The sequence below is a fragment of the Hevea brasiliensis genome, unplaced genomic scaffold (assembly GCF_030052815.1).
Source record: "Hevea brasiliensis isolate MT/VB/25A 57/8 unplaced genomic scaffold, ASM3005281v1 Scaf570, whole genome shotgun sequence".
In the NCBI taxonomy this organism is placed as follows: Eukaryota; Viridiplantae; Streptophyta; class Magnoliopsida; order Malpighiales; family Euphorbiaceae; genus Hevea; species Hevea brasiliensis.
Window position 1 is genome coordinate 15,376 of NW_026615107.1, and position 13,328 is coordinate 28,703.

A 13,328-nucleotide genomic window follows, 5' to 3' on the forward strand; every position below is an offset into this window, starting at 1 on the left:
TTTTTATATTTTAAAAAATATATTATTTAATTTTTATATTTTATTTATGTTAAATTATTTAGTCCTTTCATTAAATTTTCGTTACTCATGCGATTCAAATTACTATATAGTCTTTTATTTTAAAAAAATTAATTAGTTGATTCATATATTTTAAAAAATTATTATTTAGTTTTTTTTATTTTAGTGAAATTAATTAATTGATTTATGTAATTTAAAAATAAAATATTTTAAAAATATATTTTTGATAGGAATATAAATTTTGTTATGTAAAAATTAAATTTGAATTTATATTTTTTTAATTTCTAATTTCTTAGACATTATTTATATTTTTTCTCTATTGGAAAATAATTTTTGTTTGGTTATTTAAAAATTTAAGGAAAATGATTAATTTTTATGTGTAAACAGTTTATACCATTTTTATTTACTGATAAGAAAATGAGAGAGAGAAGGGTGTAACTGTAGATGAATAAAAATATGAAAAAAAAAAAGAAAAAAAAGGGAAGATAAGAGAGAAATATAGGAGAGAGGATTAAAGTAATTTAAGTATAAAAAAAATAATTATAGAAATAAATAGTCAACTGAGTCAAATTACAGAGACTAACTAATATATTTTTCTAAAATATAGGGAGCAAGTAATTAATTTTACTAAAATATAATGACTAGATAGTAGTTTGATAAATATTAACTAACAGAAAAATTGACAAATGGATTAAATAGTTTAACGGAAGTAAAATATAGAAATTAAATAATATATATTTTTAAGTACATGAACTAAGTAGTTAATTTCTTTAAAATATATTAAAAAAATAATAATTTACTCATTCATTATTTATTAGACTATTGATACAATAAGTTTTAATTTTTATTTTTATTTGTATATATAAATATTTTATCATATAATTTAATAAGTGTTTGATATCAAACACTATTTTGTAGAATAAAGATTATGTAATTTTTGTATAACTCTATTTTGCGATACGTAATTTTAGTTCAGTTTTGTTATGCTTGATATTTAATATTTTTTAAATAAAATAAATTATTTATTTTATGTTTTAAATTATTTAAAGTATTTTATTATGTATGTGTCCTAAGAAAAGTTAAAATGCATGTTATACTTCTTGTAGGTTTCAACGGACTTATATTGACCTAAGTCTCAACACCAAATATGGGTTTGATTTCGGATTCTTACAACAAGAATTGTTTATTTTTTGTGTTTGGATTTAGGTTTGTGCCTGTAGTGACAATAACAATCCAACAAAGTTTATTAAGGACCTGTTTGACATTATTGTTAAAATTATTATTGAGAAAATTATTTTTTTAAATATATTAATTAAAAAGTATTAAAAAATAATTTAAAATTAAATTTGATAAGTTTTAATCAAATAACAAAACAAGTTTTTTCAAACTGTTTTTTCAGTAATATCTAAAATAATACTTTTATTCAAAAAAATAATTTGGGTCCTCCAAACTCAATGCTAAATAGATACTAAAACTTATAAGCTTGCCACACAACTAATTCAGGGCGGAAGTGTAAAGTAGGGACTAGTGACCATTTCTTTGCCATACTTGAGGCTGCAATGTCACCAACCACAGCTTGTACTGATTCTTTTAGGGGCAAATTATCATGCCTTGTTCTCAATGGCTCAAGATGATAATTAAGTGAGTAGTTTGTTCTAAATATGTAGATGAATTTGTTTGGTAAAAATGTCACCTGAGGGTTTCTATTAGAAATGGTATACACAATAGAGATACAACCATTGGCCCATTATAACATTAATGATTCATCATTTGCATATATCCTAATAGTTTTAGGTTCATTTTTAGTTTACTTGTTTCTTTTTTTGGAGGTCTCTGTACTTTAGCATTTTATTCAAGAATTATGAAAATTGCTAGCATACAATGGCAAAATTCAGTTAGTTTGTAGTAAGGGTGAGCAGATTTCGGTTCAAATTAAAAATCAAATCGAACCGAGTCAATTCGGTTCAATCAGTTTGGTTTTAAAATTTAATCGGTTCGGTTCGTTTTACATTATATAAATTTCAGTTATTTTGGTTCGATTTGGTTTTGAAGAGAAAAAAAATTGATTAAACCGAACCGAACCGAATGGTAATTTATATGTTCAAATCGAACCGAATTGATTTTTAAATTGATTTATTTTTATGAAAAATTTATGAATTATATTTAATTTTATATATATTAATTATTTAATTTCATTGATTAATGGTTATTAGGTTCAAACTAAAGTTAAAATTAGATCAAATAATTTGAAAATCAATTTTAAATTAAAAATTAATTAAAAATCAAAACCGATCAATTTAAACCTAATCGAACAGAAATAAAGCAGTTCGATTCGATTTGATTTTTCACCTATTTCAATTTGGTTCAGTTTCTAAAATACATAATGATTCAATTTGAATCGAATGTTCACCCCTAGTTTGTAAGTTATTTTGCTTGTTAAACTTTCATGTAATTTCTCTTCTATAATACTATGAATTGAGAGGAACTTTTGTCTTTTGGAAAATGTGTTCAATAATGGGACACGTGTGTAACTAGATGAGTTATGTTTTAGCCTTAATTACTTACATGCCATAACTGTTTATTAGATATCAAGAAACTCTTATCTAAACTTGATTTAACGTGAATTCAAGATATAATATATATGGTGGGACACATTTATTAAATATATAAGCCTGATATATTTATATTTTAGATCTATAGTTGATCAGGTATAGATAAAAAAAATCTAAAATTCTTTATATTTTCATCCATCAATGATTAATACAAGAAGAGGTAGAATGAGTTAAGTACATTACATACAATCAGAAAGCAATTTATGTGTATCTCTTAAATTATGTATCACTATCATGACAAACAAAATACTAAACTTGTTAATATTTCTAATATATAGAAAATTCTTACTTAAATCTGATCCATCATAAATTCAAGACATAAACATGTAGAATTTATGTATTTAATAGGTGAATCTCACCATAAATCTTATGTCTTGAATCTACGATGAACCGATCTAAATAAGAAAAATTTCTAATATACACATTAATATTGGGTGCGGGTTGAAAAAGGTTCTAAACCATAAAGCACATGCAAAACCTATCAACATTATTCTTTACCAGTTGTGACTTCAAACATTTCTGCCATATCTCCAACCTAAATGCAGTGAGATCACTATCAAATCTCATGCAAACAAATAAATACAATATGCAAACTGTAACAATGACGAGTACTTGGAGAACAAAGATAGTATAATATTGTTTTCCAAGATCAAATTCAAAATTATAAATAATTTTGATAGTGTAAACTTAAGAACAAAATTAAAATCCACAAAAAATTATAATAGAAGTAAATAATGAGTTAATTTAAGCTAAAATTCAATTGCATATATCCGATTTATCATAAACTCGAGGCATATGATGTATAGTGAGAATTACCTATTAAATATATGAGTCCTATATATTTATATCTTAAATCAATAGTGAAGTATATATAGATAAAAATTTACTGATTAGAAGCATTTTCCTTGTCTAGACCTATACACAATGAAATATAATGAGTTAAAATATATATATATATATATATAAATTCTTGTATTTATTCAATCCACCATGAATAAATATAAAAATATATAAAATTTATATATTTAATCGGTGAAACTCGCTGTATCCCGTGTCTTTCTTTATCTTCCTTTTTTTTTTTTCTATTTCTTTGTTATTATTATCTCTTTTTTTCATTGACAGTCAAAAGTTGCTGTTTTTGTAGATTATTCCAAATTTATGGTTCCCACTATGAGTATTGTCCTCATTACCCAATAGCTTTTCATTCATTTTGCAAAGCCAAAATTAGACATAAACATGAAAAACACCCAAAATAAATAAATAAAAACCACTTATTAAAAAAACATACATGTTGATCTCCTTGATTAGATTTTTAACTCTATTTTTCATTTCCCTTTATTATTTTTATTTCCCATTTGAAAAAAAAAAACAGAAATTCAGGATTTTTCAGTTGAGAACTGAGTTTCTATTTAATAAATTTTGATCGTTTCATTTGGTTAAAATATCGTTTGAGTGCATGATAGATTGAGGGAGGTTTAGAATTCAAATACTATAGGAGAAAAGGAGTTGTTGATCGCCGGTGCTATTCCGGCGATCATATTTCACACCGATCAAGATCATCTGGCGGCATAAAGGTAAGTTAATGACCTGCTCTGCTTTTTATTTTTTATTTTTTTTTTAATATTTCGTTGCATGGCATTGAATTGAAGATCACAAATTATGGGTGAGAATTGTGAGGAAAAAAAAGGGAAAATTGAATTGGGTTGTTCTTGTTTTCAGCTTAAATGGGCTTGGAACGTGGGAACAGAAGCCGTAAGCGATCAAAATCAAATGCAAATGTCAATGTTAATGATGGGAACGGAGCAAGTAATGTAGATGTTGTTGAGAAAAATCCAAAACGTAGTGTTCTGTTTGGAAGCAATGAATATTTGGAGAAGACAGCACCTGCAAAAGATAGTAAGAAGTCAGAGTTGAATTCAAATGCTTCTCCTCCTCCTGCTGCTGCTGCTGTTAATGAATCTTCTTCATCAACTTCACCGCCTGATGATGTCTTGCCTTTAGCTGGGAAAAATTGTAAGGAACCCAGAAGGAGCAGTAGTTCTTTACCAGCATTAAAAGATGAAAAAAAGGGGAATTCGCAGCATCACGAGTCTTCCAAATCAAGAGGGTCTGAAAATAGCTCTATTGGTCAATCAATAACATTTCCTGTTCCTGATTTCATCCCTGAATCCTATCATTTGCACGTAGCTTCGATGATGCAATCTCCTCCAATGCAAGTGATGGAACGATCAAGAGGAGGAGGAGGAGGAGAAGAATATGATCCTTGCAGGATTCCATCCGCTATATTTGAAACAAACAAGACAAAACCAGTTGAATGGAGCAATGCTTCTAACGAGTCTTTGTTTAGCCTTCAATTAGGAACTAGTTTCTCCAGAGATCGTCTTTTATCGATGGAGTTTAGCAAGCCTGGAGAAGTAGAATTCCAATTTAGCCCATCCCCTTCAGTTCCAGTGGCAGATGCAGAAAATAGGATTTCAGTGGTAAAATGGCCTTCAATCCCCATGGAGGAAACAAGAGAAGAAACTAATGAAACAAAGAAGAGTGAAAGTTGTGTAGCAGATGGGACAACCTCCAAGGACGCAACCATGCCAGATGTTGTTGAAGATACAAGCGAGAGAAACAAAAAAACTTTAACTGTTGAATGGAAATCCAAAAAATCAGATGAAAGTGAAGAAAGCAATCACCCTTTGGCGTTTCCAGTGTAAGTTAGTTGCCATTCTCAATCTGCAGAAGCTTTTCATATACTTAGGCATATAGGTAGAAGGATTGAAAGAAACATTTTTATCTTTAATTTACATGCACATACATGCACACTTAATCTGCAGACATTTGTGTTATTCCAAATTGACAGAGATGCCTGGATTGGGTGTTGTGTAATTGTGAATGTAAACAAGAGATATTTATTTACTCCCCAAAAGTATATATACATAATTAAATGGAAACTCCAAGTCCAGTGCATTGTCAATTTAGGAATATACCTTTGTCTGCTGCAGAAACAAGAAGTGTGCATGTCCGTCTTGCTACTATTCTAATTGTAGCCGGGCATTCCGCTATTGTACCTGGCCAAGCTGCTACTGCTCCAATTGTAGCTGTTCGTTCTGCTACTGTTTGAACTGTGGACCCAAAAGATCGTGTTGGTGCTGGTGTTGTCGTCCTTCCCCCACGTACGCTTCTCTCTCCATGCTCGTACCTGTTGGATTTGAAGGAAGAAAAACTAAGAACATATTTATGCTATAACAAGTAGAAGAGAAAAGACATAAATTCATTGCTAAAAACAGAGGATTTGCAAACACAAATTTAAAGCTTTTTTCTTTCTTTTTTTTCCCTCATTTTGCTAGATCTCTCAAACTCTCTCTTCAACCCTTTCAAGTTCTCTCTGCACTCTCTATTTCCAGCAGCAATTCTCGCTCTTTCCAGCAGCAGCATTCTCTTCCTTTTTTATGGAAAGAATGCTTTCTTTAGTTAACATAGCCCATACTTGCACCATGCTTGGGTATGGCTGTTTCTTTACTTGTACACATATATTTTTACCTACTAAATCTCATCAACTCCAACAGTACCCTTTCATTTACAAGCTGTTTGTCAAACTTTTTTAGGACAAATAGTAAATTCTGTGCTATTTTGTTAATTGTACATCCATTTGAGTTCACAAACGCTTCGTGGTTCTTTACCTATCATGTCCATTAAAATTCAATTTTAGTTGCATAATATAAGCTCATCAAAATTTAATTTCTGTGCAGTTTGGAAGCTGGGGTAAAAACTAATCCAAAGGGATTTGCTAAGAGTCAGCCTCTGCAGCCACCACATCTACCTGAATCAACACCAACTTCCAAAGCAATTATGAAATCAACTTCTGGTAGCTGTTTTCATTGCTTTTCATGTTGTTCATGGAGTTGTTCTTCATGTCACTCTTGTAATTGTTCTTCATATCACTCTTGTAGCTGCTCTTCATGTCACCCTTGCAACTGTTCTTCATGTCGTCCGTCATGTTGTTCTAATTGTCACCCCTGTAGTTGTTCTTCCTGTCACACATGTAGTTGTTCTTCCTGTCACCCTTGTAGTTGTTCTTCCTGTCACCCGTGCGGTTGTTCTTGTAACCCATGTTTTTCTACTTCATGTTGCCCATGTCTTTGTTCTTCGTGTTGTCCGTGTCGTTCTTGTTCTTTTCATCCTTTCAGTTGTACTTCATGCGACCCTCGTAACTGCACTTCATGTCATCCAAGGAGGAGTTGTTCTTCCTGTTTTCGTCGTTGCTCTTCTTGTTTTTGTTGTTGTTGTGGTTCTTGTAATCGTTGTTGTCGCTGTTGTTAAGCTTCCTTCCTATAAAATTAGGACACCTACAGTATAGATTTGCTGCTATTTTCATCATTTCCAGGCTTGTTAAAATGCAAATTCCATTTATGTATCTCTGCATTTGTTTTTATATCCTAGCTAGATCAAAGAAGTTCCACGTAGTGCAGATTTTCTTTTGTCAACTTTGATTGCTGGTAAATTTGAATTAAAATCAGTAGTTCTCTAGGGACTAGAAGAAAAGAGAAAGGCATAAAATGTCACAGCGATGCAGGGTTTATTTGGCGTCAGTGTTGAGATGAGTGAGAAAATGACTTATCTAAATATATCAGCAAGAGAATATTAAAAAATAATTTAAAATTAAATTTAATAAATTTTAATTATAAAATCACTAAAATAGTAAAATAATTTTTTTAAAATTATTTTTTTTAATAATATCAAAATAATATTTTTATTTAGAAAAATAATTTTAACCTTTAAAATATAATAAACAGGTATATAAATTTATCTCTAATTTTCAGATCTTTAGTCATATTTAAATTAATAAGGTAGCTCATGAGCTTTCTTCTACTTTCTAAGTCTTATTTCTCTTATCCTTACCTTTTTATTTACAAAACTTATACCATGAAACTGTGATACCATATGTTAACACTTCATGAAATGGCAAAATAATAAAAAATTAATAAATATATGAATATAATTATTAAAATTTTTTTATAAAAATAACTATCAAGTTATAATTTTTTGAAATTCATCATATGTACATATTTATTTAACATCAACCTATTATTTCATGTAAACTATCTTACATGACATGAATTTTTACCAATCTTGTATGAAAAAAAAAATATATTATTCTTGATATGTGATGGTGAACATTGCCACGTTTAGAGAAGTCAATAACAATGCCAATGGGCAAACTTTAGGCGTTGTATCTTATCGCCTATTCCGCTGGTTATACTAATGATAAAGGATTTGACGCTCCCTCCTACCCTTGCCACCCTTCCTTTTATTTTATTTTTTTTTTATTTAAATTACCGCTGCTCATGCAGCGGTAGACATTATCGTGTATGGTATTGAGCATTTAGTTCGAGTAAAATTTTTAAAATTAAATTAATTAAATTATTATAATTTAAAAATTAAATTAAATAAAAATATAAAAAAATAAACGAAATTAAATTGCTTTAATTCACTTTAGTTTGATTTGAATAAATTGATTTTTAAGTTTTGATGAATTTTTTATTTATAATTGATTTTTAAATTATTTAATCTAATTTTAATTTTAATTTAAATTTAATAACTATTAACCAATGAAATTAAACAATTTACATACATAAAAATAAATATAATGCATAAATTCTTTTATAAAGCAATTTAGTTTAATTTAGTTTAACTAATTTTTTTCTCTTTAAAACTAATCTGAATCAAAATAATTTAAATTTATAAAATTTAAAATCAAATCAAATTAAATAATTTTAAAAATTAAATTAAATTACTAAATTAAAATGATTCAATTTAATTTATTCAATTAAATTAAATAGTACTCGCTCCTAATCACATACTTTTCTAACGTGGCAAAATTCACCATGCAACGGTAATTTTTTTTTTTTTTTTGGGTTCCAACATGGATTTGGCAAAAAGCTCTCTTTACAAAGACGTAGGGCTATTGGGCTGCTCATTGTTTAGTTAGAAAAACCCATACTTGTCAAACATTTTCATTCTAATTCTCAAGCTCATGTATTCTAGCTCTGAGGTTGATTAAAATTATATTACGAAGCAAATGTATATACAACGGTTTTGATTTTATTGTAATAATAAATTATAGTGAATTTTATGTAAATTTCAATATAATCAATGCTTATAGTGAATTGTTGTATATATATCGATTTTATCAAATAAAACTTCTATTTTTTGGGTATTCTCAAATGAAAATTACCAATTGTACATCTAAATTAGTCTAATGATAAGTAATAAAAAAAAAATCTAAAAAAAATACATTGATTCGTCTAATTAATAAGGATGTAAATTTAAAATAATAATTTTAAATACATCAAATCAATATCAAGAAATATATTCATAAATTTTTTTTAAAAAAAAATTATTTTTAATATATGTAAATTAAATTAAAGATATTTTTAATTGTAGATAATTAATTTTTTTAAAGTCAAGTTTTTGGCATAAAATATTAAGGCTCTTTGAAAATGACATCACACATTTCTTCTTGGGTTAACACCATACTTCAAATGAAGACAATGGACACTCACATGAAGAAGGCAAATATTTTAGCACCAGTCATCACTTCACTTGCTTTGATTGTGGGTTAATTACATATAGTATAATGTAAAGATGGTAAATTCTTATCTACATAGAAATTATTAAAACACATTGATTCATGAAACCTATTATAATTTTTAATTAATTAATTGATTAAGTATATATATCCACATATAGAGAAGATTTAGGATCTGTTTAATATTGTTGTTAAAACTGTTATTAAGCAAATCATCTTTTTAAATATATTAATTAGAGAGTATTAAAAAAATAATTTAAAATTAAATTTAATAAATTTTAATCATAATAACATTAAAACAATAAAATAACTTTTTTCAAACTGCTTTTTATGTAACACCCCTGATTTTTTATATATTATTATTGGGCTTCGTGTAGGTATCTCAATTCGCGGAAATTCGACAGTTGTCCGGATCTGTGAATTTCCTACAGAACAACACTGGAAAAGTCTCCGAATTGGATCGAAGTTTTGGCTACCCCACCATTGTCAGGCATCCCGAGCGCGTTCCCGAAGTCGGAATCGGCAAAGGTAAACCCGAACCTTGCTTTTTCGTAATTTTCTAGTGCTTAAATAGGATTGAAAATCCATAAAATATTCGTGGTAGCTTATAAAATTACGATTCTTTTTGCAATAGCTTAGTAATATTTCTAAGGACCGCAGGCGTAGTTTTATAATTTTTAGAGTTTATTTAAGGCTTTTTGCAAAAATGTTCAATTATAGGGACTAAATTGAAATTTTACATATTGTGATGTGATTGAGTTGTGGATATATGGATTGTGAGTATAGAAGTGTATTTTGAGCCCTTTTGCAGGTTGGGTAGGTCCTAGGTATAGGGAGATCTGCGGATTTCGCACGACTTAGGACGTATTGGTCTTTTTCTTTATTTGTATTGAGTCAGATTTATTAAATGATTGTAATAAAAATTGTCAGGTGAGCCGGGACAGCCTTCTTCCTCCGCCCAGCCGCCTCAGTGACCATCGTCAAGTCTGTGAGTAGAATATTAATTTTAATCGTAATTTCGATATTATTATATGTTCAAGCATGCCCATGCATCACTTATATGCATATATTTATGTAGTTAAACTCTAGGCACGATTTATGTTGCATTCATAACTGTTGATGTGCCATGGATGTTGTTGTGGTAATTTGGAGCAGTGTGCGTGCGTTGGCGTGCGTGTGATGTGGTGTGGACTATGGATAGGATGGGGTAGTCACGCTTGAGTAATTGGGACCCGATCCTTCGAGGGGTAGTCACGGCTTGAGTAATTACGACCCTCGATTTGGTTATTAAGTGGAAGTCCGAGCTTGAGTAATTCAGGCATCAAGTTGGATATAAGAGAGCAGATAGGGATCACCCCATATGTTATGATTGATACTACAGGGTTTGTGAGTTCTCCATATTACGTTTTTGATGTTATGATGTGAAAATGTTGTGTATGTTGCATTTCACTCTACAGGTTGGATTAGTTTCAGATAGTTATAGAGATTATAGTTAAGATTGATATTTTACTCTCTGAGTCGAACGCTCACTCCTGTTCAAAAATTTTTACAGGCCACAGGAGGATATTTTGTTCTGGGTTAACCTGCCTTTTTACCTCGCAGGTTGTTTATCAATATTGTGTAATTTTAATTACTCCTAGAATTTTCGCATGTGTTAGCAGTAATTATTTGAAATTGGTCTGTAATATTATATTCATGTTGGACCTGTAAACTTAATATTTTAAGTCTGTTTGATGGATTGGATGAGGGAGCTGAGCTCCCATTTATTATTATGTTGATGAGTATGTGGAGGGTGAGCTGAGCTCCCCAATGGATTGTTTATTGTGTTTACAGGTCGGGTGAGTCGAAAACTCCCCATTGGAAAGTCCATTTTATGGCCGGACTCTGTCCGTTTGTTTTCTTGATATTGGGCCCAAATGGGCCTTAGAGTTGGGTTAATGAATAGTTAAGGCTTACTACGGGCCTCGGGGGCTTTAGGCTGGCCCAGGTCCTAGTGCCGGTCCGGCCCATAGGTTGGGTCGTGACAAATGTGGTATCAGAGCTTAGGCTCCAGATTCATAGGGAAAAATTATCTAAGTGTTGGGAAGAGTCTACTAGGAGTCACATGCGGAGTATAGGATTCATTTCGTCTTTTCTGTAATTCTTTGTTTCTAGATTCTACGTTATACCTCGGGAAATATAAGATTACCTCAGTTAGTGTCTTGATTTTCGTGGAGTACACAGAAATGTGAAATAGAGTTAGTAGACATGTGAGATCTATCATGAGGATACGTACTCCAAGAAATGTTATATTTTTGTCAGTATGGGTTTAAATGGTGTGCCCATTTCCTGTAAGACACGAGTACATAAAAGTGAGTCTTAAAAGTACAGTTGCCCTAGATAAGGATGAGGATACCACTCACGGCAACATCGTAGATGACCCAATGTAATAAGTTTGTGATAATAGAAGATTCGGAGAGATAAGAAATTAGGAGACCTAGTTTGTCGGGACGTATCGTAGTAACTATACAATATTCTCGATGTCCGCTCGTAGCTGCAGACGATGCCGACATGAGATTATTGTGTAGATGCGTACTTCCTGTAGTGCTTATGATGAGGATGTTGCGCATACTGCTTTGGTACAAGAATGCGAGCGAGTTCTATATCTGCAAAGGAGTTGGGAACTCTTGGTTAGGGATCTAGAGCTAGAATATCGAAGGTCACAGTTGGGTGGTAACTAGAGTCAGAGACCCAGTTACCCTAGCATGAGCTAGAGTTACAGTAAGAGTTGCTATCAGACCAGAGGTTTCGGACTAGTTGCAAAGTAAAGGTGACACCTATAGAGTGAGACCATCTAGTCTTCGGTATGGAATTTTGGATGGTTTTTGCAGTATGACAAACATTTTGCTTAGAGCTTAGTGAGAATAGTATACCTTGTGTGTATCAGTATGGAATAAAAGTACAACCCTACTACCTAGAGAAGGTCGAAACTATGAATATATGATTTACAGAGCTATGATATGATAAGAGAGACATTAGTTTGACATGGTTTTGGGCAAGGTGGTAAATGTAGTACCTTTGTTGCAGCAAGTTAGGGTATAGTCCTATCTTTTCGTAGGGATCGAAAGTTATTACTAATAATGGTGATCCACAAAATAGTACCCGGATGGGACTGTAGAGTGTGGTAGAGAGTAGTTGGCTCGGGTATCCTGGAGAGGATACAAGTTCCATTATAGGAATCATATATAATCAGATCACGATGGATGTAAATCCTTTGAATTGGATGACGGGTTTGGGTGCCCGAAATCTTAAGTTTTGGAATTGAGTAAACATGGAAAATAATAATAATAATAATAATAATAATAATAAAAATAATAATAAATAAAATTACTGCAGAATCAGTTCTCGAGGTAGTAAGGGTATTATGTAAGATAAAGGATAAGAATAGAGATCATACAATAAAAGTATGATCAGAATTTGTCGAGTTCCTTTCTAATTTCAAATTATTCAAAACAATAGTATAATCTAATTATAATAGTGTTAAGAGTAATAAATTAGCGAAGATAAATCACGTAAGGCCAATGGATAAAGAAAGTGCAGAATGAAAGTTTGGGCAATTGATTGCAGATGCAATATAATCTAAATGCTAGTGGAAGTACTAGCTAGAGTGGTCAAAGGACCAAATCTGAGTAGCACATACATATGATAACGCGATAGAGACTCTGAAAGATATAGTTAGCAAGTACAGCTATTATGTTAGGAAGAAGAATGGAACCAGGGATAGAATAGTCAAGTTCTATTTTGGGTAAGACAAAGGAAATAAATGAAAGGACAACCTAAAGAGCGCATAATAAAAGGAACAAAGTTAAGATATAGGATAGGCTAAGTGTTATTCTTGGCAAGGAGAATGACAAGGATGGAAAACCCAAAATGGGACCACATTAGTGAGAAAAGTGATGGAGGTATGGAATACAATAATAATGAGTAAATGTTAGAAGGTGTGCGATGGTATTGCGGACTACCTAAATAGGTAGAGAAAGAGAAGTTAGTAAGCGAGAAGTTGAATAAAAGTCACTAAGGGATCAAATAGGTATGATGAGAGGAAAAGAATGATAGATAATGACACATAGGTTTTAGGT

At 30.7% G+C, this 13,328-nt stretch overlaps 1 protein-coding gene across 2 annotated transcripts; it reads left to right on the forward strand.

Moving 5' to 3' along the window:
* Positions 1-3,958: 3,958 nt before the first annotated feature.
* Positions 3,959-7,105, forward strand: LOC110645960 (uncharacterized). 2 transcript variants are annotated; one of them, XM_021799236.2, is made up of 4 exons: positions 3,959-4,204; positions 4,350-5,331; positions 6,371-6,578; positions 6,615-7,105. In XM_021799236.2, the coding sequence occupies exons 2-4, from the start codon at positions 4,355-4,357 to the stop codon at positions 6,939-6,941; spliced, it is 1,512 nt and encodes a 503-aa protein (XP_021654928.2). In that variant the 5' UTR covers positions 3,959-4,204; positions 4,350-4,354; the 3' UTR covers positions 6,942-7,105. The 2 variants fall into 2 exon arrangements, 1 of the variants encoding a protein (XP_021654928.2); XR_009146983.1 differs by lacking the exons at positions 3,959-4,204; positions 4,350-5,331; positions 6,615-7,105 and adding an exon at positions 5,632-5,794 and having other exon boundaries at positions 6,371-6,509.
* Positions 7,106-13,328: the final 6,223 nt, after the last annotated feature.

Excerpts from the sequence above, each read along its gene's own strand:
- LOC110645960 (XM_021799236.2), top strand. The coding sequence starts at position 4,355 with ATGGGCTTGGAACGTGGGAACAGAAGCCGTAAGCGATCAAAATCAAAT. Across the intron at positions 5,332-6,370 it reads CACCCTTTGGCGTTTCCAGT|TTTGGAAGCTGGGGTAAAAA; the intron begins GTAAGTTAGTTG and ends ATTTCTGTGCAG. Across the intron at positions 6,579-6,614 it reads ATCACTCTTGTAGCTGCTCT|TCATGTTGTTCTAATTGTCA; the intron begins TCATGTCACCCT and ends TCATGTCGTCCG.